General features: G+C 46.9%; 1 protein-coding gene across 1 annotated transcript in view; it reads right to left on the reverse strand.

Moving 5' to 3' along the window:
- Positions 1–22,854, reverse strand: part of LOC128688700 (facilitated trehalose transporter Tret1-like) — a 229,795-nt gene that overhangs the window by 55,046 nt on the left and 151,895 nt on the right. Inside the window, exon 7 of the mRNA XM_053776680.2 lies at positions 3,879–3,982. Coding sequence (XP_053632655.2) covers positions 3,879–3,982 — 104 coding nt within the window. The remainder of the gene's footprint in view (positions 1–3,878; positions 3,983–22,854) is intronic.

Raw genomic sequence — 22,854 nt, forward strand, 5'->3', positions numbered from 1 at the left:
TTGAGAAATTTTTTGGGGATGGGGGTGAAAGGAGGGGTACCCAAAAAAACTTGAACCGAGGAATTGGAGAATTTCGAAAACCCCATAGGGGAGAATCCAAAAACCTTGATCCAAGGAGATCATAAGAAAAAAAAAATTCGAGGCGCGGGGGCGATCCGGATGACGCTGCAGAAGGCACAGCAGAAGGCGCGGGCGGGGGTCGCGAAGGGCGCGGGCGCGGGCGCGCGGGGCGGGCGCGCGGGGGGCGCGCGGGCGCGCGGCGGGCGGGCGCGCGGGCGGGCGGGCGGGGCGCGCGGCGCGAAGGGGGGGTCGCGAAGGGGGGGGGGTCGTGGGCGGGGGTATTGGTTGGGGGGTCAAGGGTGAGGTAGTCTCGAGGGCGAGGTCATGGTCAAAACCGGAAGTAACACCTAGGTGTGAAAAGGTGACCCTCCAGCTGCTGGTCCTAGACCGGATACACCGCCCAGTGGAAGGCCTAAACCTGAAGGGACCGCTCAGTGGAAGGCCCTATACCGGAAGAGACCGCTCAGTGGAAGGCCCTATACCGGAAGAGACCGCTCAGTGGAAAAATCCACTACTTATATATATATATATATATATATATATATATATATATATATATATATATATATATATACATAATATATATATATATATATATACATACATAATATATATATATATATATATATATATATATATATATATATATATATATATATATATATATAGATAAAATATATATATATATATATATATATATATATATATATATATATATATATATATATATATATATATATATATATATATATATATATATATATATATATATATATATATATATATATATATATATATATATATATATATATATATATATATATATATATATATATATATATATATATGTGACCTAAGTGTAAGTAGAAGTAGCAAGACGTACCTGAAATCTTGCATGTTTATGAGACAGAAAAAAAGGACACCAGCAATCCTACCATCATGTAAAACAATTACAGGCTTTCGTTTTACACTCACTTGGCAGGACGGTAGTACCTCCCTGGGCGGTTGCTGTCTAGGTTGGTAGACAGCAACCGCCCAGGGAGGTATGTATGTACAAGCATATATATGTATATACACATCCCTCTGGGTTTTCTTCTATTTTCTTTCTAGTTCTTTTTTTTGTTTATTTCCTCTTATCTCCATGGGCAGTGGAACAGAATTCTTTCTCCGTAAGCCATTCATGTTGTAAGAGGCGACTAAAATACCGGGAGCAAGGGGCTAGTAAACACTTCTCCTGTATAAATTACTAAATTTAAAAAGAGTAACTTTCGTTTTTCTTTTTGGGCCACCCTGCCTTGGTGGGATACGGCCGGTTTGTTGAAAAAAAAAAAATATATATATATATATATATATATATATATATATATATATATATATATATATATATATATATATATATATATATATATATATACCACTGCCACGAGTGTCCTCGGATCACGAGAAAACCATGTAGCTCAGCTGCATGCATGATTCTCGTAGGATCGCTGGCTCAAGTGGTTAGGCGGTATAAGGTTCGTAAGGTCGAGTCCTGGCCTGCCGCAGTTTGGTAAATGATTTAAAATCACTTGTTTCGTGATTTCATTGTTATATAGACTACTAATATACTCTCCACCCTCGCAGTGCTGGATCATCCTTGTGGGTTTAGCACTTAGTTATGATTATAATAATAATCCTTTCTGGATAGCCATGCTGAGGCTATGTAATTTATGGAAATATAACTTAGATAGCAGATTGTTTACACAGAAATGTCTGTCCCGTGATCTGGTGGCTTAAAGTTCTCGCTTCACACGGTGAGGGTTTGGGTTCGATTCCCTTCGAAGGGGTGGAAATATCGGACGTGTTTCCTTACACCTGTTGTCTATGTTCACCCATCAGTAAAATGGGTACCTGGGTGTTAGTCGACTGGTGTGGGTCGCATCCTGGGACAAAACTGATTTAATTTGCCCGAAATGCTCTGCATAACAAGCAACTTTCTATATACAGTAGTATATCATTGATGTCAGCTAGGCGTGTATACCATGTACATGTACTTGTTGTACATAAAAATATTATTATTATATTATTATTATAAATAGTATTGCATGAACAACTTTATTATCAAAAAATTCATGTAGTTTCTCTGTGAGAGCTTACACTCACTGATATTTAATTAACTCGTACAGGTCAACCTTGCTGGTTGAGCGCTTACAATACTCACCTTCATAGGCTTTCATGCAAGACAAATACAGCGGACCCTTGAATTTCGTGATTAATCCGTTCCAGAGAGTCTGTAGAAATTCAAAATTCAAGATTTTCAAAATCATTTTCCCCATAAGAAATAATGTAAATCAAATTAATTTATTCCAGACACCCAAAAGCATTAAATTTTTTTTTTACATTAAATGTGCATTTATCTACACAGAAAACAATGAGACATGAAGAATAAAATAATAATAAATTGACACTTACTTTTATTGAAGAGTTGTTGATGTGTGGAAGATGGGAGGAAGGGAGAGGATGGAGGAGTTACTATTCTTTGGAAGGGGAATCCCCTTCCATAAAAACTTCAGGTATCAAGTCCTTTTCCGGGGTTACTTCCCTTCTTTGTTTTTTAATGTGACTAGGATCAGCCTGAGAGTCACTGGACCCGTCTCTCAAAAAATTGTTCCAGAAAGGTCTGTTTCTGGTGTTTCTTTAAAATTTGCCTAAAATGTGACAAGACATTGTCTTTGAACATGTCACATACACGACCTGCAACAGCTTTGTCAGGGTGATGTTCCTCCACAAATTTTTCCATCCTAGTCCACATTGTACACATCTCCTTAATCTCTGAAGAAAGCAACTTCTTCCCTCTCTCTTCCTCCTCCTCTGAAGCAATTTCCTGAGAAGTGGTCTGTTACTGTTGCAGATTAAGGCCTAGCAGCTCTTCAGTGGTTAGCTCTTCACTGTGGTCATCACCAACTCTTCCACATTCTCGCCACTAACCTCCAACCTCAATGACTTCCCCAATGCCACAATAGATTCCACAACTGGCATAAAGTTGTCAGGGTCAGCCTCAAACCCTTCAGAATCTTTGTCGAGGACACATTCTGGCCACAATTTTCTCCAAGCAGAGTTTGTCATCCTGGAAGTCACTCCCTGCCAAGCCTTACCTATAAGGTTTATGCAGTGGAGGATATTGAAGTGATCTTTCCAGAACTCTCTTAGAGTTAATTCAGAGTCTGAGGCTATGTTAAAACACCTTTGAAACATTGCTTTGGTGTAGAGTTTTTGAGGTTTGAAATGATCTGCTGGTCCATGGGCTGGAGGAGAGGAGTGGTATTAGGCAAGAACTTTACTGTGATGAAATTAAACTTCTTAACCATTTGCTGTTCCAAGTCTGGAGGATGAGCAGGAGCAATGTACATTACCAGAGAGCGTTTCATACGACTACCGATTTCTAAGCCAAATCACGAAAAATCAAGCTAATATTTTGACAAAATAAGTCGCCAATTTCCTAAATTCACGATATTCAAGGGAGACGAAATTCAAGGGTCCACTATAACCCTTATTAACTATGAATTATAACAGATTTATTTTATTAATATAATGAAGATTTTGGTGTTAATTTACGTAATGATTTTTGTAAGGATACAATGATAAGTTTGTATCTTTAATTTGATAATAGCTATTATAACCATTTACACACAGTTTTATATTCCCCCTACACACACAGTCAGATGGATCTAAACCAAAATTTATTGAGGGTACAAAGGGTAAATGCAAGATTGTAACTTGTTATATTAGGAATAAAAAAAATAATTCATTGCAGCTAGTGTAACGAGAAAAGAAAGTACCTGGAGTGGGAGGAAGGTGAGAGTAACGAGGAATGAAGTGGTCCAGTTGACTAAGGTGACCAAGCTGGCTGATGCTTCCTTCACCGCAGGAGAGAACAGTTCACCTGGAGTACACAAGAGTGTATCAAACATAAAAAACTGAAAATACAAATAATTTTGTATGTTTTGTCTATTTCATTCACATCAGTTTCCACAAACAACACATTATTTTATATTAAGGTTGTATATAAAGTACAACGAAGCACCCCGGCATGATGAGCCCCGGCATGATGAGCCCCGGCATGATGAGCCCCGGCATGATGAGCCCCGGCATGCGTCCCGGCATGATGCGCCCCGGCATGATGCACCCCGGCATGATGAGCCCCGGCATGATGAGCCCCGGCATGATGAGCCCCGGCATGATGAGCCCCGGCATGATGAGCCCCGGCATGATGAGCCCCGGCATGATGTACCCCGGCATGATGTACCCCGGCATGATGCACACCGGCATGATGAGCCCCGGCATGATGAGCCCCGGCATGATGCACCCTGGCATGATGCACCCCGGCATGATGAGCCCCGGCATGATGAGCCCCAGCATGATGCACCCTGGCATGATGCACCCTGGCATGATGCACCCTGGCATGATGCACCCCGGCATGCGCCCCGATATGATGTACCCCAGCATGATGCGCCCCAGCATGATGCGCCCCGACATGCGTCCCGTCATGATGCACCCTGGCATGATGCGCCCCAGCATGATGAGCCCTGCATAATGCTCCCCAGCATGATGCACCCTGGCATGCTGTACCCCAGCATGATGCGCCCCAGCATGATGAGCCGCGGCATGATGAGCCCCGGCATGATGCACCCCGGCATGATGCACCCCGGCATGATGCACCCCGGCATGCACCCCGGCATGATGTACCCCGGCATGATGTACCCCGGCATGATGTACCCCGGCATGCGCCCCGGCATGATGTACCCCGGCATGATGCACCCCGGCATGCGTCCCGGCATGATGTACCCCGGCATGATGCATCCCGGCATGCGCCCCGACATGATGTACCCCGGCATGATGTACCCCGGCATGCGCCCCGGCCTGATGTACCCCGGCCGGATGAGCCCCGGCATGCGTCCGGGCATGATGTACCCTGGCATGATGAGCCCCGGCATGCGTCCAGGCATGATGTACCCCGGCATGATGAGCCCCGGCATGATGTACCCCGGCATGATGAGCCCCGGCATGCGTCCGGGCATGATGCACCCCGGCATGATGAGCCCCGGCATGCGTCCAGGCATGATGTACCCCGGCATGATGAACCCCGGCATGATGCACCCCGGCATGATGAGCCCCGGCATGATGTACCCCGGCATGATGCACCCCGGCATGATGCACCCCGGCATGATGCACCCCGGCATGATGCACCCCGGCATGATGCACCCCGGCATGATGCACCCCGGCATGATGCACCCCGGCATGATGCACCCCGGCATGATGCACACCGGCATGATGTACCCCGGCATGATGTACCCCGGCATGATGTACCCCGGCATGATGTACCCCGGCATGATGTACCCCGGCATGATGCACCCCGGCATGATGCACCCTGGCATGATGCACCCCGGCATGATGTACTCCGGCATGATGTACCCCGGCATGATGCACCCCGGCATGATGCGTCCCGGCATGATGTACCCCGGCATGATGTACCCCGGCATGATGTACCCCGGCATGATGCACCCCGGCATGATGTACCCCGGCATGATGTACCCCGGCATGATGCACCCCGGCATGATGTACCCCGGCATGATGCACCCCGGCATGATGCGTCCCGGCATGATGTACCCCGGCATGATGTACCCCGGCATGATGTACCCCGGCATGATGAGCCCCGGCATGCGTCCCGGCATGATGTACCCCGGCATGATGTACCCCGGCATGATGAGCCCCGGCATGATGAGCCCCGGCATGATGTACCCCGGCATGATGTACCCCGGCATGCGTCCCCGGCATGATGCCACCCGGCATGATGCGTCCCGGCATGATGTACCCCGGCATGATGTACCCCGGCATGATGTACCCCGGCATGCGTCACGGCATGATGCGTCCCGGCATGATGCGTCCCGGCATGATGTACCCCGGCATGATGTACCCCGGCATGATGTACCCCGGCATGATGCACCCCGGCATGATGTACCCCGGCATGATGCGTCCCGGCATGATGCACCCTGGCATGATGCGTCCCGGCATGATGCACCCTGGCATGATGCGTCCCGGCATGATGTACCCCGGCATGATGCGTCCCGGCATGATGCGCCCCGACATGATGCACCCCGACATGATGCACCCCGGCATGATGCACCCCGACATGATGCACCCCGGCATGATGTACCCCGGCATGATGCGTCCCGGCATGATGTACCCCGGAATAATGCACCCCGGCATGATGCACCCCGGCATGATGTACCCCGGCATGATGCACCCCGGCATGATGCACCCCGGCATGATGCACCCCGGCATGATGTACCCCGGCATGATGCACCCCGGCATGATGCACCCCGGAATAATGCACCCCGGCATGATGCACCCCGGCATGATGTACCCCGGCATGATGCACCCCGGCATGATGCACCCCGGCATGATGCACCCCGGCATGATGCACCCCGGCATGATGTACCCCGGCATGATGTACCCCGGCATGATGTACCCCGGCATGATGTACCCCGGCATGATGTACCCCGGCATGATGCACCCCGGCATGATGCACCCTGGCATGATGCACCCCGGCATGATGTACTCCGGCATGATGTACCCCGGCATGATGCACCCCGGCATGATGCGTCCCGGCATGATGTACCCCGGCATGATGTACCCCGGCATGATGAGCCCCGGCATGATGCGCCCCAGCATGATGCGCCCCAGCATGATGTGCCCCAGCATGATGCACCCTGGCATGATGCGCCCCAGCATGATGCACCCTGGCATGATGCGCCCCAGCATGATGCACCCCAGCATGATGCGCCCCGACATGATGCGCCCCGGCATGATGCGCCCCGACATGATGCGTCCCGGCATGATGTACCCCGGCATGATGCGCCCCGGCCTGATGCGCCCCGACATGATGCGTCCCGGCATGATGAGCCCCGGCATGATGTACCCCGGCATGCGTCCCGGCATGATGAGCCCCGGCATGCGTCCCGGCATGATGTACCCCGGCATGATGCACCCCGGCATGATGAGCCCCGACATGCGTCCCGGCATGATGCGTCCCGGCATGATGTACCCCGGCATGATGTACCCCGGCATGATGTACCCCGGCATGATGTACCCCGGCATGATGCACCCCGGCATGATGTACCCCGGCATGATGTACCCCGGCATGATGCACCCCGGCATGATGTACCCCGGCATGATGCACCCCGGCATGATGCGTCCCGGCATGATGTACCCCGGCATGATGTACCCCGGCATGATGCACCCCGGCATGATGCACCCCGGCATGATGCGTCCCGGCATGATGTACCCCGGCATGATGTACCCCGGCATGATGCGTCCCGGCATGATGTACCCCAGCATGATGTACCCCGGCATGATGTACCCCGGCATGCGTCCCGGCATGATGCGTCCCGGCATGATGCGTCCCGGCATGATGTACCCCGGCATGATGTACCCCGGCATGATGTACCCCGGCATGCGTCCCGGCATGATGCGTCCCGGCATGATGCGTCCCGGCATGATGTACCCCTAGATGTAAACACATATTTAATATAAAATATTTAATATTATTATTTATTTTAATCAACTTTTTGTAAGGTTCTTTTAAAAATATGTAAAATAATGATAAATGTTGAAAAATAATAAAAAAATATCATATTTTTTTGCCATATTTGGACGATTCAAAACTTTTTCAAGCTTTTTTGGAAACAATTGAGAATTTTCATTGAAAATATGTTTTGACAAACTACTTCTCAAAACTTGTATAATAAAGCTTACTTCTACCATAAAATTCAGTTGCAGCAGCAGTTCTGATTGAAAAGTGTGAAAAACTATGCAGTTTAGTGAAAAAATGAGGTCTGCCAGAAAAGCGTAGGAGACGATCTAAATCATCGAAATATGCACTAAAACAAGCATATATATTGCTGTGTTCATAAAAAGTTACATTACAAAAATTCTCATCCAGCCACATGTCACTTTTGTGCAGTGTCAGGAGTTACGTCTTGCTGCTACTGCAGTAACAGGTACGCTGAGGGCATAGATTCTATGATTGAGTGCAGCTCCGAGAGTCCCACACAGTTTTCTCACACTCCCTTCCTTCATGTGGGGAATGTGAACCCTCCAAGGTTTACAGAAAGTACAGTAGATTGTTACATGAACATTTGATAGACTGCCCAAAGCCATGTCAGACAACATGGATGAATTTCACAAAAAAAATATTACTGTGAGGAACTTTGTAGCAACGTAACGAACCTGTGTTACTCATTATCACCTCCTCCAAAATACCATTACATATTTCGAGAGCATTTTGGAGGAGGTGATAATGAGTAACACAGGTTCGTTACGTTGCTACAAAGTTCCTCACAGTAATATTTTTTTTTGTGAAATTCATCCATGTTGTCTGACATGGCTTTGGGCAGTCTATCAAATGTTCATGTAATAATCTACTGTACTTTCTGTAAACCTTGGAGGGTTCACATTCCCCACATGAAGGAAGGGAGTGTGAGAAAACTGTGTGGGACTCTCGGAGCTGCACTCAATCACAGAATCTATGCCCTCAGCGTACCTGTTACTGCAGTAGCAGCAAGACGTAACTCTTGACAGTGCACAAAAGTGGCATGTGGCTGGATGAGAATTTTTGTAATGTAACTTTTTATGAACACAGCAATATATGCTTGTTATGTATCCCTCCAACCTTATGTATTGTATATACGATCTTTGTGCCAGGGAGGGAGGGGGTAAAGGAGGGGGTAAAGGAGGTTTTGTGTGCGAGGGGCATGGACTTCCAGCAGGCATGCGTGAGCGTGTTTGATAGGAGTGAATGGAGACAAATGGTTTTTAATACTTGACGTGCTGTTGGAGTGTGAGCAAAGTAACATTTATGAAGGGGTTCAGGGAAACCGGCAGGCCGGACTTGAGTCCTGGAGATGGGAAGTACAGTGCCTGCACTCTGAAGGAGGGGTGTTAATGTTGCAGTTTAAAAACTGTAGTGTAAAGCACCCTTCTGGCAAGACAGTGATGAAGTGAATGATGGTGAAAGTTTTTCTTTTTCGGGCCACCCTGCCTTGGTGGGAATCGGCCAGTGTGATAATAAAAATAAAATATATATATATATATATATATATATATATATATATGTATGTCGTGCCAAATAGGTAAAATTGGTCAATTAACAAAAACTTATTTAAAATTAAGCACTCTAAATTTTCTCTAAAACGTTTGAAGATAATTTTTTTTTTCATTTACAATTTAATAATGAACAAACACAATTACATAATGTTTCTCGTTAGGTTCGGAATGAATTTTGCAAAATTATTTCATAAGCAATTTTTTGCTTGTCTTATTGGCAAGACGAGCGTTCTTATTTATGCCAAAATCGCAAGTTTTAATACCGGATGGACGGTGCAGTCAGGCATCTGCGAATACAAAGAACCTTATCCATGGAGACATAAAGAAGGGAATGTATGAGAGAATAGTGGTTTGACACACTTGTACGAGGTACTTTGAAAAAGTTCATGGATACTAACTTTTGTGCACTTTGAGTGAAACAAGGTAACATCGTAGATAATAACTATGCAGTAACTCATTAGTCAAGTACCGTGGCGAGTTTTAAGTGCATTCGGTCATTCCATTGAGGTTAAATGGGCACTTTTTTGGTCATGTCAATACATTCTTCCGACTTTCTTGCGAAACAGAATAGAATCTTTTAAACGACAAACAACGTGTATAAGAATCTGTTTCAGGCTCGGTAAAACTGCAAGTAAAGCGCACAAAATGTTCAAGCAAGCATTTGGGAAAAAAAGTAATGGGTCGGACACAGTATTTTGAAAAAAAAATTCGATTCAAAGCTACACAAACGTCACTTAAAAATGATGAACGCTTTGGCTGTTCATCGTCAAACACAGATGACAGCACTGAAAAAGCAAGGAAAGTTAAACATGAAAATCGAAGTCATAGTATCATGGACATTGCAATTCCTGAGAAATTCTTTGGGTCTTGTTAGTTTAATATGTATATTATGCACCCCATACCCATCCTGTGGGCGGTAGTCAAAAGATTACAGAGGTACATAATTGGTCCAGGGACTGGACTCCAAAGTTTTGATAGCTGAGCAAGTTACAGAGGTAATGAACTCACAATTTACAAAGGTAATGAACTCACAATTTACAAAGGTAATGAACTCACAATTTACAAAGGTAATGAACTCCAGGTAAGTCTGGTCACAATCATGACAAGTTACAAAGGTATTTACAGATTACAGAGGTACGTAATGGGTCCAGGGACTGGGCCCCCAAAGTTTTGATAGCTGAACTAGGTACAAAGGCAATGAGCTCACAAGTTACAAAGGTAATGAATTCTGTAGAATGGTTACTTACGTTTATACTTTGGCTACAATCATGAACAAATTATAGAGTAATGAGCAATTCACACTTCCACACCCGGTCACAACTGTAATGAGTTATTGGTGCAAATATTGATTGTTGAGTCACACACACACCACACACACACACACACACACACACACACACACACTTTAGTTTAATATCTTTATGCACCCCATACCCATCCTGTGGGCGGTAGTCAAAAGATTACAAAGGTACATAATGGGTCCAGTGACTGGACCCCAAAGTTATGACAGCTGAACTAGTTACAAAGGTAATGAACTCCAGGTAGATCTGGTCACTAATCATGGCAAGTTACAGAGGTAATGAATCAGCTTCACTCCTATACATGGTTACAGTCATGAACAAATTACAAAGTAATGAACCACTGATACGTCCACACCTGGTCACAATTGTAATGAGTTATAAATACAAATATTAAGTGGATCATACACCCACACTAGCGCGCGCGCGCACATACACACACGAGGGCGCACGCACGGACATGTGCACACGAGCGTACAAATATATGCATACACACAAGGACGCACACCCACACACACACACCCACACACACACACCCTCACACACACCCACACACACACCCTCACACACACCCACACACACACACACACACACCCACACACCCACACACGCACACACACACACACACACACACGCACACACACACACACACCCTCACACACACCCGCACACACACCCTCACACACACCCACACACACCCACACACACACACACACACACACACACACACACACACACACACACACCCTCACACACACACACACACACACACACACACACACACACACACACACACACATGCACACATGCAGTAATGCTTTATTTACAGCTAGCAAAGTCAGGGTATTTCTCCAGAATGGTCTGCAATATACCACTGTGGATAAAATACTTAGCCATTTCTTGAACACTTCTGAGTGAGTTGTTTCTAAATTCATTAATTTTAGCACACTCCAGTACATAATGGCGCAATGTGTGACAAGTCTTGTCAAAGCATTTTGACTAAAAATTTGATCATGAGCCGAGTGCATGATAAATTTATGCTCCGCTTGCTGATTCAAGACTACAAAGACATCATGGAGGTTATCCTCCCCCAGCCTCCATATTTCCCAGATCTGCATTCTCTGTGATTGCATATAACGAGGTGGAGGAGATTCAAGGATAATCGTAGGCCACGGAAGATGCCGAAAAAGAGTATTCCAGAATTGTTCAAGAAGTGGAAGAGGCGCTGGGATCAATGTATAGCCTCCCAAGAGAGTAGTTCAAGGGAGACAATTTCAGCTATTCAGAAGGTCTGAGCTTGCTACCATCTGCAGCTCATAAGGCTGCCATCCCCACGAGCCCCTTCGAGGTGGGGTAGATGGCAGACCAGAGGCCTAGCTTCTCCCTACGAGCCCCGTGAGGGCGGGGAATGTGGCTAGGCCTGGGGACACTTGGTCCCAAAGATGAGGAGGTACTTGTCCCTCCTCCCATGGGAGACTTAAGTCTCGAGACACTCCCCAGATAGGGAGCCAAGGCCGGGTCACCACTACTTGGAAAAGACCCGGGCCGGGAGAATACCGGTGAATAAAAAAAAAAAAAAAAATTCAGCTAGGAAATTAGGTAAGCCTATCTGTAGTTTTGCAACAGTTTGGGAATATTCAGATAACTTTTCGCATGGGGGTAAAGCATAGCTTTTAAACGTTGCATCAAAGAGGTTGGTGAAAGCAGTTTGGAGAGTAGACGGGGTAGTTTGGTTAGAATATTAGAGAGGATGGAGCAAAATATGATGACTTGGTGAATAAATCTGTAGTGGAGGGAAATTGGGAGTACGGTACATCATAGGAAAGGTTGGAGGGAAGGGGTAAAGGATGTTTTCCACGCAAGGGGCTTGGACATCCATCAAGCATGGGTGAGCATGATAGGAGTGGAGGCAAGTGACTTTTATGACTATACGTGCCATGCTATACGCGCTCTTATATGGGTGCGAAGTTGGAAGCAGTGGAGACGTCGTGTCTGAGGGGAATGTGTGGTGTGAATATAATGCAGAGAATTCGTAGTTTGGAAATTAGGAGGAGGTGCGGGATTACCAAAACTATTATCCAGAGGGCTGAGGAGGTGTTGAGGTGGGTCGGGCATGTAGAAGGAATGGAACGAATTAGAATGACTTCCAGACTATAAATCTGTAGTGGAGGGGAGGCGGGGTAGAGGTCGGCCTAGGAAAGGTTGGTGAGAGGGGTGAAGGAGGTTTTGTGTGCGAGGGACTTGAACTTCCAGCAAGCATGCGTGAGCGTGTTAGATAGGAGCGAATGGAGGCAAATGGTTTTTAGGACTTGACGTGCTGTTGGAGTGTGATCAGGGTAATATTTATGAAGGGATTCAGGAAAACCGGCAGGCCGGACTTGAATCCTGGAGATGGGAAGTACAGTGTCTGCACTCTGAAGGAGGGGTGTTAAAGTTCCAGCTTTATAACTGCAGTGTAAGCACGCCTCTGACAAGACAGTGATGGAGTGAACGATGGTGAAAGCTTTTCTTTTTCGGGCCACCCTGCCTTGGTTGGAGACAGCCGATGTGTTAATTAAAAAAAATGATAAAACGTGCTATTGGAGTGTGAGCAAGGTAAAATTTATAAAGGGACTCGGGGGGGTAAACCAGTTAGCCGGATTCTAGTTTTCAAAGTAACAGTTAAGGTTCACACCATAAAAATGAAAGTGATAAAATGCCAAATTACAAACTTCATGGAACAGCACAATCTACATTCCTCAAACCAGCACGGTTTAAGAATTGGGTAATCATGCCTGTCACTGCTACTGAACCACTATAACAGAATTACGTTGGAAGGCGTTGGAGGAAAATAAAAATGCAAATATAATGTACACAGTTGTTACAAAGGCGTCTGACAAATGCGTTCATGGGGTGACTGGTATAAGAGAACCCGAATATTTTTCTCGGGAAGACGGAAAAACACGCCTATCGGTGATTACATTGTGAACACGACTTACCTGGTCTGATTCCTGACAAAATTAAACATTTCGTGTTTGATGCATTGTTTTGTGCCCATAAAAAGAAAGATGGAGGAATTAGGTATATTACAGTATGCAATAAATACTCTTCGCCGTCTCAGTTCTGAAAGCTGCTGTACGAAGTATTCGCTCTGAGGCGGCCATGATGCTTCAACTAAACCAGCTTGACTTTATGGTCCCTCAAGGCAGTGAAGCAGCGGTTCATACAACAAGGGCGTATGTCAATAACTTTCCTGCAGATAATGCATTAATAAAATTAGACTTCAAGAATGCATTTAGTCTCTTGAAAAAAGATGTGGTATTAACAGATTAGCAAGAACATTTCACTAATCTCTTCTCTTTTGTTTCATCTGGATACAGCAAGGAATCAATGATCCTATTTAGGGAGCACGTAATCACTTTAACGGAGGATGCCCATAACGTTCTCAGAACTGTTCGAGAAATGTCAAAGTATTTTACCCAAAATTGCATATTACCATCTATTCTGGAGAATTTTTTTTTTTATATTTTATTTAAAAGACATACATAGTACATAAAAGTAAACGACAAATTACATAGTGAAAACAATGATGAAAAATTCTGCATAGTACATGTACTTTCCAATGAACATATTACATCTGAAAGACACAAATCTGTACAGTAAACAATGACCACTCCAATCCTTGAAGTAATGACATTATGTCTGGAACACTAAATCTAACCTAAAGACCCCTTGTCAAGTACATCTAATTCCTGATTGTACATCCTGCCACGGAATGTACACCTTACATTCTGAAAACACTACCCCCCCCACTTCTTGCATGTCAAGCCACCTGACACGTAACAATCTTTATATGTAACTGTATATTGTATGAAATACTTTCATTATTCCATATTGAACAACATGATACGTTCAGTATCACTCAATGTATTGATATAATATAAAAATCAATTCTACATGATTCATGTACAACGTATATCTACTAAACACCCAAACATATCACCTTCTCCAGGAAGGTATAATTATATACATATGTTACATACACTTTACAACACAACCAGTAAAACAAACAAAAACCTAATCCTATGTCATCCATCAATTACCTTATAATATATATCAACTCCACGGTAACCTAAACCTACGGGCTCTATAGAGCTCCCATGAAAAAACAATATGTAATAAGAAAACAGGATAAGTCAAGCTTTCTGAAAATATTTCGTCCATATCATTAAAACCACTACTAAGATGTAAGTCTGTTAGCACAAAACATAACAGTGCATGACCTTCACACGTCGATAAATACTGAAGCCTTCCTACCACACGCAATACTTCATGTGTATATATATATTTCGCATTCGCACAGTGCACCCACATTGTCATTTCATTACACACATACCAATAATTTCGTTGCAGATATATAATATTCCATCATTACGACATCTGTCGTCCTTTGTCAATTACATAATTAATAATTAAATTGAAGAACTTGTATCGTTCACAACACAACCCGCTCATCACACAGTCAAAGGCACTTATGTCTCAGTACTATATTCATTCTCTTCCACACTAAATCCTTTCACACTGTCCTCATCGGGAAGCCAGCCCGCCGCGACCCCTTACATTGCACGTAAATCCCATAAATCCCTCAACCTAAAACTCCGATAGCCCTCAGTAAAAGCAGTCTCCCAACTACCTCCATAAATTTCCCTATTACGACACTTAGTTCTGTAAAATGTCGCAGCTAACACCTTTATCCTCTCATCCACGCCCACCTCCCTCATGGCCCATGATGTATATATAAAATCCGTGACCAAATACGCCACTGCATTCTCCACCATCTTACTCACCCCACCTATATCCAAACTTAAGCCCGCAACACCTGCAACCCTCCCCCACCCACTAACCTGAACACCTTTCCTAACCAGACCCGTACAACTTCTATACAGCCACAAAAATATACCGCATGAAAAATTGTCTCCATGCTTCCACACGCTCTACATTCCCCTCCCTCCCTTATCCTCCTATTGAACAGGACAACCCCAGACGGCAAAATCGCATGTAATAATCTAAACATTACCTCCCGAACACCCGGTTTTACATGTAATTGTTTTAGACGCGTCCATATTTCGTTCCACGCATACATAGGGTATGCTCCTTAAACAGCAGCCACCACTGACCTACCTTCCACTCCTTCGAGGACCCGCAATTTAACACACGACGGGTCCCTCACTGTCATTAATAACCTCAACATGGCCTCACCAACTATTAAATCCCTACCCCCCCACCACCGTTGTATATCCTTACGTACTCTCACAAGTCCACCTCCCCTCCCGCCCCCCTCCCTTATATAACTTCGTTTTAGGTACACACTCATCATCCTTTTTTCCAGAGGTAAAAGTCCCAGCCCTCCCCGACTGACCGGAAGTGTTAACACCACTCTACTTAACCATTCGCAGCCTGATCCCCATATAAACCTAAAAACCCCATGTTGTAAACGTTTCACCTCACGTCTCATCAGCGGGGACATAATAATGGCATGCCATATCTTGCTGTACAATAGCACGTTCGTCACTATTACTCTTTGATGCAGCGTTAGTTGAGCCGCCCTCAAACCACCAAGTCTTTTCAATACTCCATCCACTATTCGCACCGAATTCACCTCTTGAGCCACCCGTGTATTTCTCACATAAATTATCCTGCATATCATTAGTTGATCTACCACCTTCCACCCACCCCCTACTACCTCATCCCCATTTGTACTATCTCTTAGGTCTAGAAACTTAGTCTTCTCAACATTAATTTTCATACCTGAAGCCTCCCCAAACACATCCACCACCTTACCCACCCTAAGCAAGTCCCTGTTACCTCTCACCAAAATAGTCATGTCATCCACATAACCTACGATACCAGCCTCCCCTCCCCCCGGTCAGTACCCTCCCCACCTCCCGCAACACACCTCCGAATGGCTCTATAAAACTGATCCTGTATACACGCAAACAATATTTGTGATAGTGGGCAGCCTTGGCGCAGTCCCCGTCGCATCTGTATTTTAACTCCTAGCCTCCCGTTAACCTGCACCCTCATCGATGCCCCCTGATACAATAATTTTGCCCAAGATATTATTTCTTCCCCAAAACCTTGCCAATGCATGAATCTCCATAACGCTTCCCTTTCTACACTATCATAAGCAGCCTTCCAATCTAACGCCAATACACCTCCATCACCCAACTCCCCCCGTTTCTCTATAAATTCTCGAATCATGCCATGCCCTTCATACATCGACCTTCCTGGCACCCCATATTGCCCCCTATCAATTACCTTGCCTATTACCCTCTTGATTCTGTTCCCTAATATTCTCGCAAACAACTTATAATCTCCACAAATAAGCGAAAGTGCCCAATAATCCATTAACGTTGACTGCTCCCCTTTCGGTACCAACACCACAACGGCCGTCCGTTGCTGCTCTCCCATTACCTCAGCCACCTTAAGTATGTTAAACAGCCTTACTAAAAAACCCCTCAGAACCTCCCAATTCTTTACGTAGAAATCATTTGGCAGTCCGTCTATACCCGGCACCTTTCCCAAGCTCACTCCTGATAATGCCTGCCAAATCTTACACTCCGTAATTGGCCCACCTAATGCCACCCGATCTTGACCATCAAGCTCACACTGCACATACTCTCCCATTTTCCCCAATGCCACTTCACGGATGCCCACGCTTTGCGTATATGACTTAAACCAAGCATCTACATATCCACTCATACCCTCTGTCGTTACCAATGCTTGACTCGCTCTATACCTTTCCGTCCCTACATGTACGTTTAACCCCATCATCTCCGTCGTCACTCTCCTCTTTCTCTGGCCTCTTAACATGCAAGCCGACGGCAGATCACCCCATAGCACTTCTTCCAATCCTCCTATAATTCGCACACCATCAAAACGCTTGTTTTGCAATACCCTAATACTCTCCTTTAAACCCTCAATGTCCTGCACTGGATAGTTTGCTCCTCCTCGTGCATAACAGTCATGCAGCTGCCCTTCAAGATATCTTTGAAACCCATACTTTAACCGATTATATTCCCTCCCACGACAAATATAATAGTCTCTGATACGATTTTTAGCCACTGAATCCCACCAATTTACCAGTTCATCATCCCCCGGCGCCTCATCCACCAACCGTTCCCACAATTGCGCAAAAGACTGACGACATTCCTCACCCTGCAAAAGCTTCACATTTAACTTCCAATAACCTTGACCCCTTCTAGGCAATCCCTCCCATTCTAGGTCCACCATTACTCCTCTGTGATCCGAAAAAAACGCGTCCACCACAGGCACTCTGCTCACTATTACTGTTCGGGGCACATACAAGCGATCCAGTCTAGCCGCATATCCACGTCTAACAAAAGTATGTTCTACAACCCCACCCCCTCCAACATACATTAACCCCACTCCATTTAATAATTCCCCCAAAATCCCCGAACAATACCCTGCCCCTCTAGGTTCCACATCCTTACGTCTTATCACACAATTCCAATCACCACCGATTACAGCTACACCCGACAAAGCACGCAAATGATATACTAGGACATCCTTCACAAATTTATCCTTAATACGCACATCTCCCTCTGCCGGACCATACACACACACCAAACTCATCTGTACCCTACCCCACCACCCATCTACACGAATCACCCTCCCCTCCCCACCCTCACAATGCCTCACTACGAACGGGCTAGTTTCCCTTACCAGGATGGCAACTCCTCCTTTCAACCTTATCGCATGCTCCACATACACACTATTGCGCACCAAATATTCACTAAACCATACACACTTTCTCTCTGATCTCAATCCATTAATGTTCAATGTCATGCACTTGAAGCTTACAGAGTGGTTTTCCTTCTTGACCCTGGTACTGTCTTGCCACCAGATCGTTTCGTGACACCTCGGTCCCTCTCCCCCCTTTTAGAAACTCTCTTAACCAACTCCTGCCCCTTAGGGCCACTGTGTCATCTCTGCGTAACTTCCGCCCAGGACTTTTTGCCAGTGCGCTGAGCAGGCGTGATCACGTCCTCGGAGTCGGATAGCACAGCAGCGCGCTTCCGTGATGCTCCCTCTGCTTGCATCATGTCGTCTGTTACATTGTCCCGGTGGACCTCCACCTCCACCGCTTGCATCAAAATATTCTTATCACACTGAGCAGACCGCAGATCCTGTTCCACGCCCTGATCCACAGCAGACCCAAGAACTAGGTCTGGACTCCCAACCTTCCCAATACTCTTGTCAGCCAATAACACATTTAAAGCCATGGCTAATGAGTCTTCCACATCGCTATCACTCGCAGTCAGGGTGTTCTCTTCCAACACCTGAGCTGCGTTCAATGAAGGGGTGTCCCCCCCTCGTCACACCTGCTGACTCCATCTCCTCCGCTCTCTCGACCTCCTCACTCCAGGACCCACCTTGTGTAGGCAGAGTCACATAAGGCAAATCTTGCTCCTCACCCTTCTCTACTGCTGTATGTTGTTGCCGTTGTTCCATGTTGCCACGCCTCCTTCCACACAGAGCCGCTAGGTGATCATATGACCCACACAACCGACAGGTCCGGCATTGCCCAGCGTGTCACAAACACCTGGGTCCGAAATTCTGGCAGCACTATGTACCACGGAATAGGGTAACGTAACGTCATCTTCACAGAATACGTTCCTTCGAGTATCCCTGTGTATGGCCCAGTAGCCCACTTCCCAACAGTGGCCATATGTACTGTACCATATTTGCCCATCGCAAGACGGATGTCAGAATTATCCGCCTCGAATGGCACATTTCTAATCTTAACCCATGTGTAATGGCGAGAAACGTCGTGAAGTCGCACGGTCATAGCGGAGTTAACTGTCAAAGTAACCTCCTGGTACTTGTCTACCACCGCCTCATACACACTTGCTAAATTAAACTTGACAAAGATCCTCGTCGTGCCATTCAGCGCTACTCCACATATCTCCTCGTTAGCAATATCATATGTATCTCGTATGATTGCAGGTAGTAGCAGGTCCATAGAAGTTCCTGTCACAGCCCCACGGATAAGCTCAACACAGACTGTTTATGCGTCTCCGGCTGGCCTGCGCCATGCTGTGAAAATATAACTGCCACTAATCAACGCCAGGGGCAGCAGCAGCGCACGTCCTCACTACTCAAAGGTTGAGAGACGAAATGTTCTGGAGAATTACCATGACTTTGCCATTCTAAATAACGCAATACCACTTACATTTTTTTTATACAAGCATTTCATGCTAAAGTATAAGGTAACATTTTTTGTAATACCTTTTACCTATTTAATGTCTGCATAAATAACTCATGACGATTGTAACCAATTATAAACATATAAATAGTTCTGGATTTCGGGTAACCGTCAGTTAATGATACTGTGAGTTATTGATACCTAGAAAATGCTTAAAATTTCTAGTTTAAAATCTTTACATGAGAACATAAGAAAGAAGGAACACTGCAGCAGGCTTGTTGGCCCATACTAGGCAGGTCCTTCAAAATCCATACCACTAACAAAACATTTGCCCAACCCAATTTTCAATGCCACTCAAGAAATAAGCTCTGATAACTCCACTTACATGCAAGTCTCACTCAAATCCAACCCCTCTCATTCATGTATTTATCAAACCTAAATTTGAAACTACCCAAAGTTTTAGCCTCAATAACCCAACTAGGTAGACTGTTCCACTCAGTAACTTCCCTATTTTCAAACCAATACTTTCCTATATCCTTTCTAAATCTAAACTTGTCTAATTTGAATCCATTACTGCGGGTTCTCTCTTGGAGAGATATCCTCAAGACCTTATTTATATGGAAATAAATGGTATAAAATACCGACACAATGGAAATATAAACACAAATGCAGTATAATGTGATCCTTTATTGACAACGTTTCACCCACACAGTGGGCTTTTTCAAGTCACACACGGATCTACCTGGGGTTGGAAGGCACGGGAGTATTTATAGTCATGTTCAGAATGTTGAGGTCAGGTGGAGAATGCTGCATCTGATGATCTACCTGGTGGGGTTATAGAGTCTTGGGTAGCTAGGCAGGGGTATTGGACAAGTTGTGAGTAGACCTTCTGCAGTGTTCTATGTTCTTATGAGGGATAGCGATGAAGAAGTTTCTTGGCGAGTGGTTCAGCTATGTTATAGAAGCCATTGTTCTGGTTGAAATTGTTGGTTATAGAGATAAGCGATGATTCCAGGATTCTTCTGTATTCAGTGTTGTCTTCTGTGGCTATAAGCTTGAGTTTCTGTAGTTAATAAGTGGGGAAGGGGGAGTATCTGGCGTCACACAGGTGGACTCCTGGAACCGCGAAACCGGGGATGCAAGTTTGGGGGGGAGTGGGGGTAAGTGGGGAAGGGGGAGTATATGGCGGCACACAGGTGGACTCCTGGAACCGCGGACCCGGGAGTGCAACGTTGGGGGGGGGGGGGTGTGGGCGTAAGTGGGGAAGGGGGAGTACCTGGCGTCACACAGATGGACTCCTGGAACCGCGGACCCGTGGATGCAAGGTTGGGAAGGTGTGGGGATAAGTGGGGAAGGAGGAGTATCTGGCGTCACACAGGTGGACTCCTGGAACCGCGGACCCGGGGATGCAAGGTTGGGGGGAATGTGGGGATAAGTGGGGAAGGGGGAGTATCTGGCGTCACACAGATGGACTCCTGGAACCGCGGACCCGGAGATGCAAGGTTGGGGGGGTGTGGGGACAAGTGGGGAAGGAAGAGCAAGGTTGGGGAGGTGTGGGGATAAGTGGGGAAGGAGGAGCAAGGTTGGGGGGGTGTGGGGATAAATGGGGAAGGGGGAGTATATGGCGTCACACAGGTGGACTCCTGGAACTGCGGACCTGGGGATGCAAGGTTGGGGGGGTGTGGGGATAAGTGGGGAAGGGGGAGCAAGGTTGGTGGGTGTGGGGATAAGTGGGGAAGGGGGAGTATCTGGCGTCACACAGATGGACTCCTCGAACCGCGGACCCGGGGATGCAAGGTTGGGGTGTTGTGGGGATAAGTGGGGAAGGGATAGCATCTGGCGTCACACAAATGGACTCCTGGAACCGCGGATCCGGGGATGCAAGGTTGGGGGGGGGTGTGGGGATAAGTGGGGAAGGCGGAGAATCTGGCGTCACACAGATGGACTCCTGGAACCGCGGACCCGGGGATGCAAGGTTGAGGGGGTGTGGGGATAAGTGGGGAAGGGGAGCATCTGGCGTCACACAGACGGACTCCTGGAACCGCGGACCCGGGGATGCAAGGTTGGGGGGTTGGGGGGATAAGTGGGGAAGAGCGAGCATCTGGCGTCACACAGAAGGACTCCTGGAACCGCGGACCCGGGGATGCAAGTTTTGGGGGTGTGGGGATAAGTGCGGAAGCGGGAGCATCTGGCATCATACAGATGACCTCCTGGAACCGCGGACCCGGGGATGCAAGGTTGGTGGGTGTGCAGATAAGTGGGGAAGAGGGAGCATCTGGAATCACACAGACGGACTCCTGGAACCGCGGACCCGGGGATGCAAGGTTGGGGGAGTATGGGGATAAGTGGGGAAGGGGGAGCATCTGGCGTCACACAGATGGACTCGTGGAACCGAGGACCCGGGTATGCAAGGTTGGGGGGTGTGGGGATAAATGGGGAAGGGGGAGCATCTGGCGTCACACAGATGGACTCCTGGAACCGCGGACCCAGGGATGCAAGGTTGGGGGGTGTGGGGATAAGTGGGGAAGGGGGAGCATCTGGCGTCACACAGATGGACTCCTGGAACTGCGGACCAGGGGATGCAAGGTTGGGGGGGTGTGGGGATAAGTGGCGAAGGGGGAGCATCTGGCGTCACACAGATGGACTCCTGGAACTGAGGACCCGGGTATGCAAGGTTGTGGTGTGTGGGGATAAGTGGGGAAGGTGGAGCATCTGGCATCACACAGATGGACTCCTGGAACCGCTGACCCGGGGATGCAAGGTTGGAGGGTGTGGGGATAAGTGGGGAAGGGGGAGCATCTGGCGTCACACAGATGGACTCCTGGAACCGCGGAACAGGGGATGCAAGGTTGGGGGGGTGTGTGGATAAGTGGGGAAGGGGGAGCATCTGGCGTCACACAGATGGACTCCTGGAACCGCGGACCCGGGGATGCAAGGTTGTGGGGGTGTGGGGATAAGTGGGGAAGAGGGAGCATCTGGCGTCACACAGACGGACTCCTGGAACCGCGGACCCGGTGATGCAAGGTTGGGGGGGGTATGGGGATAAGTGGGGAAGGGGGAGCATCTGGCGTCACACAGATGGACTCGTGGAACCGAGGACCCGAGGATGCAAGGTTGTGGGGGTGTGGGGATAAATGGAGAAGG

The sequence above is a fragment of the Cherax quadricarinatus genome, chromosome 13 (assembly GCF_038502225.1).
Source record: "Cherax quadricarinatus isolate ZL_2023a chromosome 13, ASM3850222v1, whole genome shotgun sequence".
Taxonomy (NCBI): Eukaryota; Metazoa; Arthropoda; class Malacostraca; order Decapoda; family Parastacidae; genus Cherax; species Cherax quadricarinatus.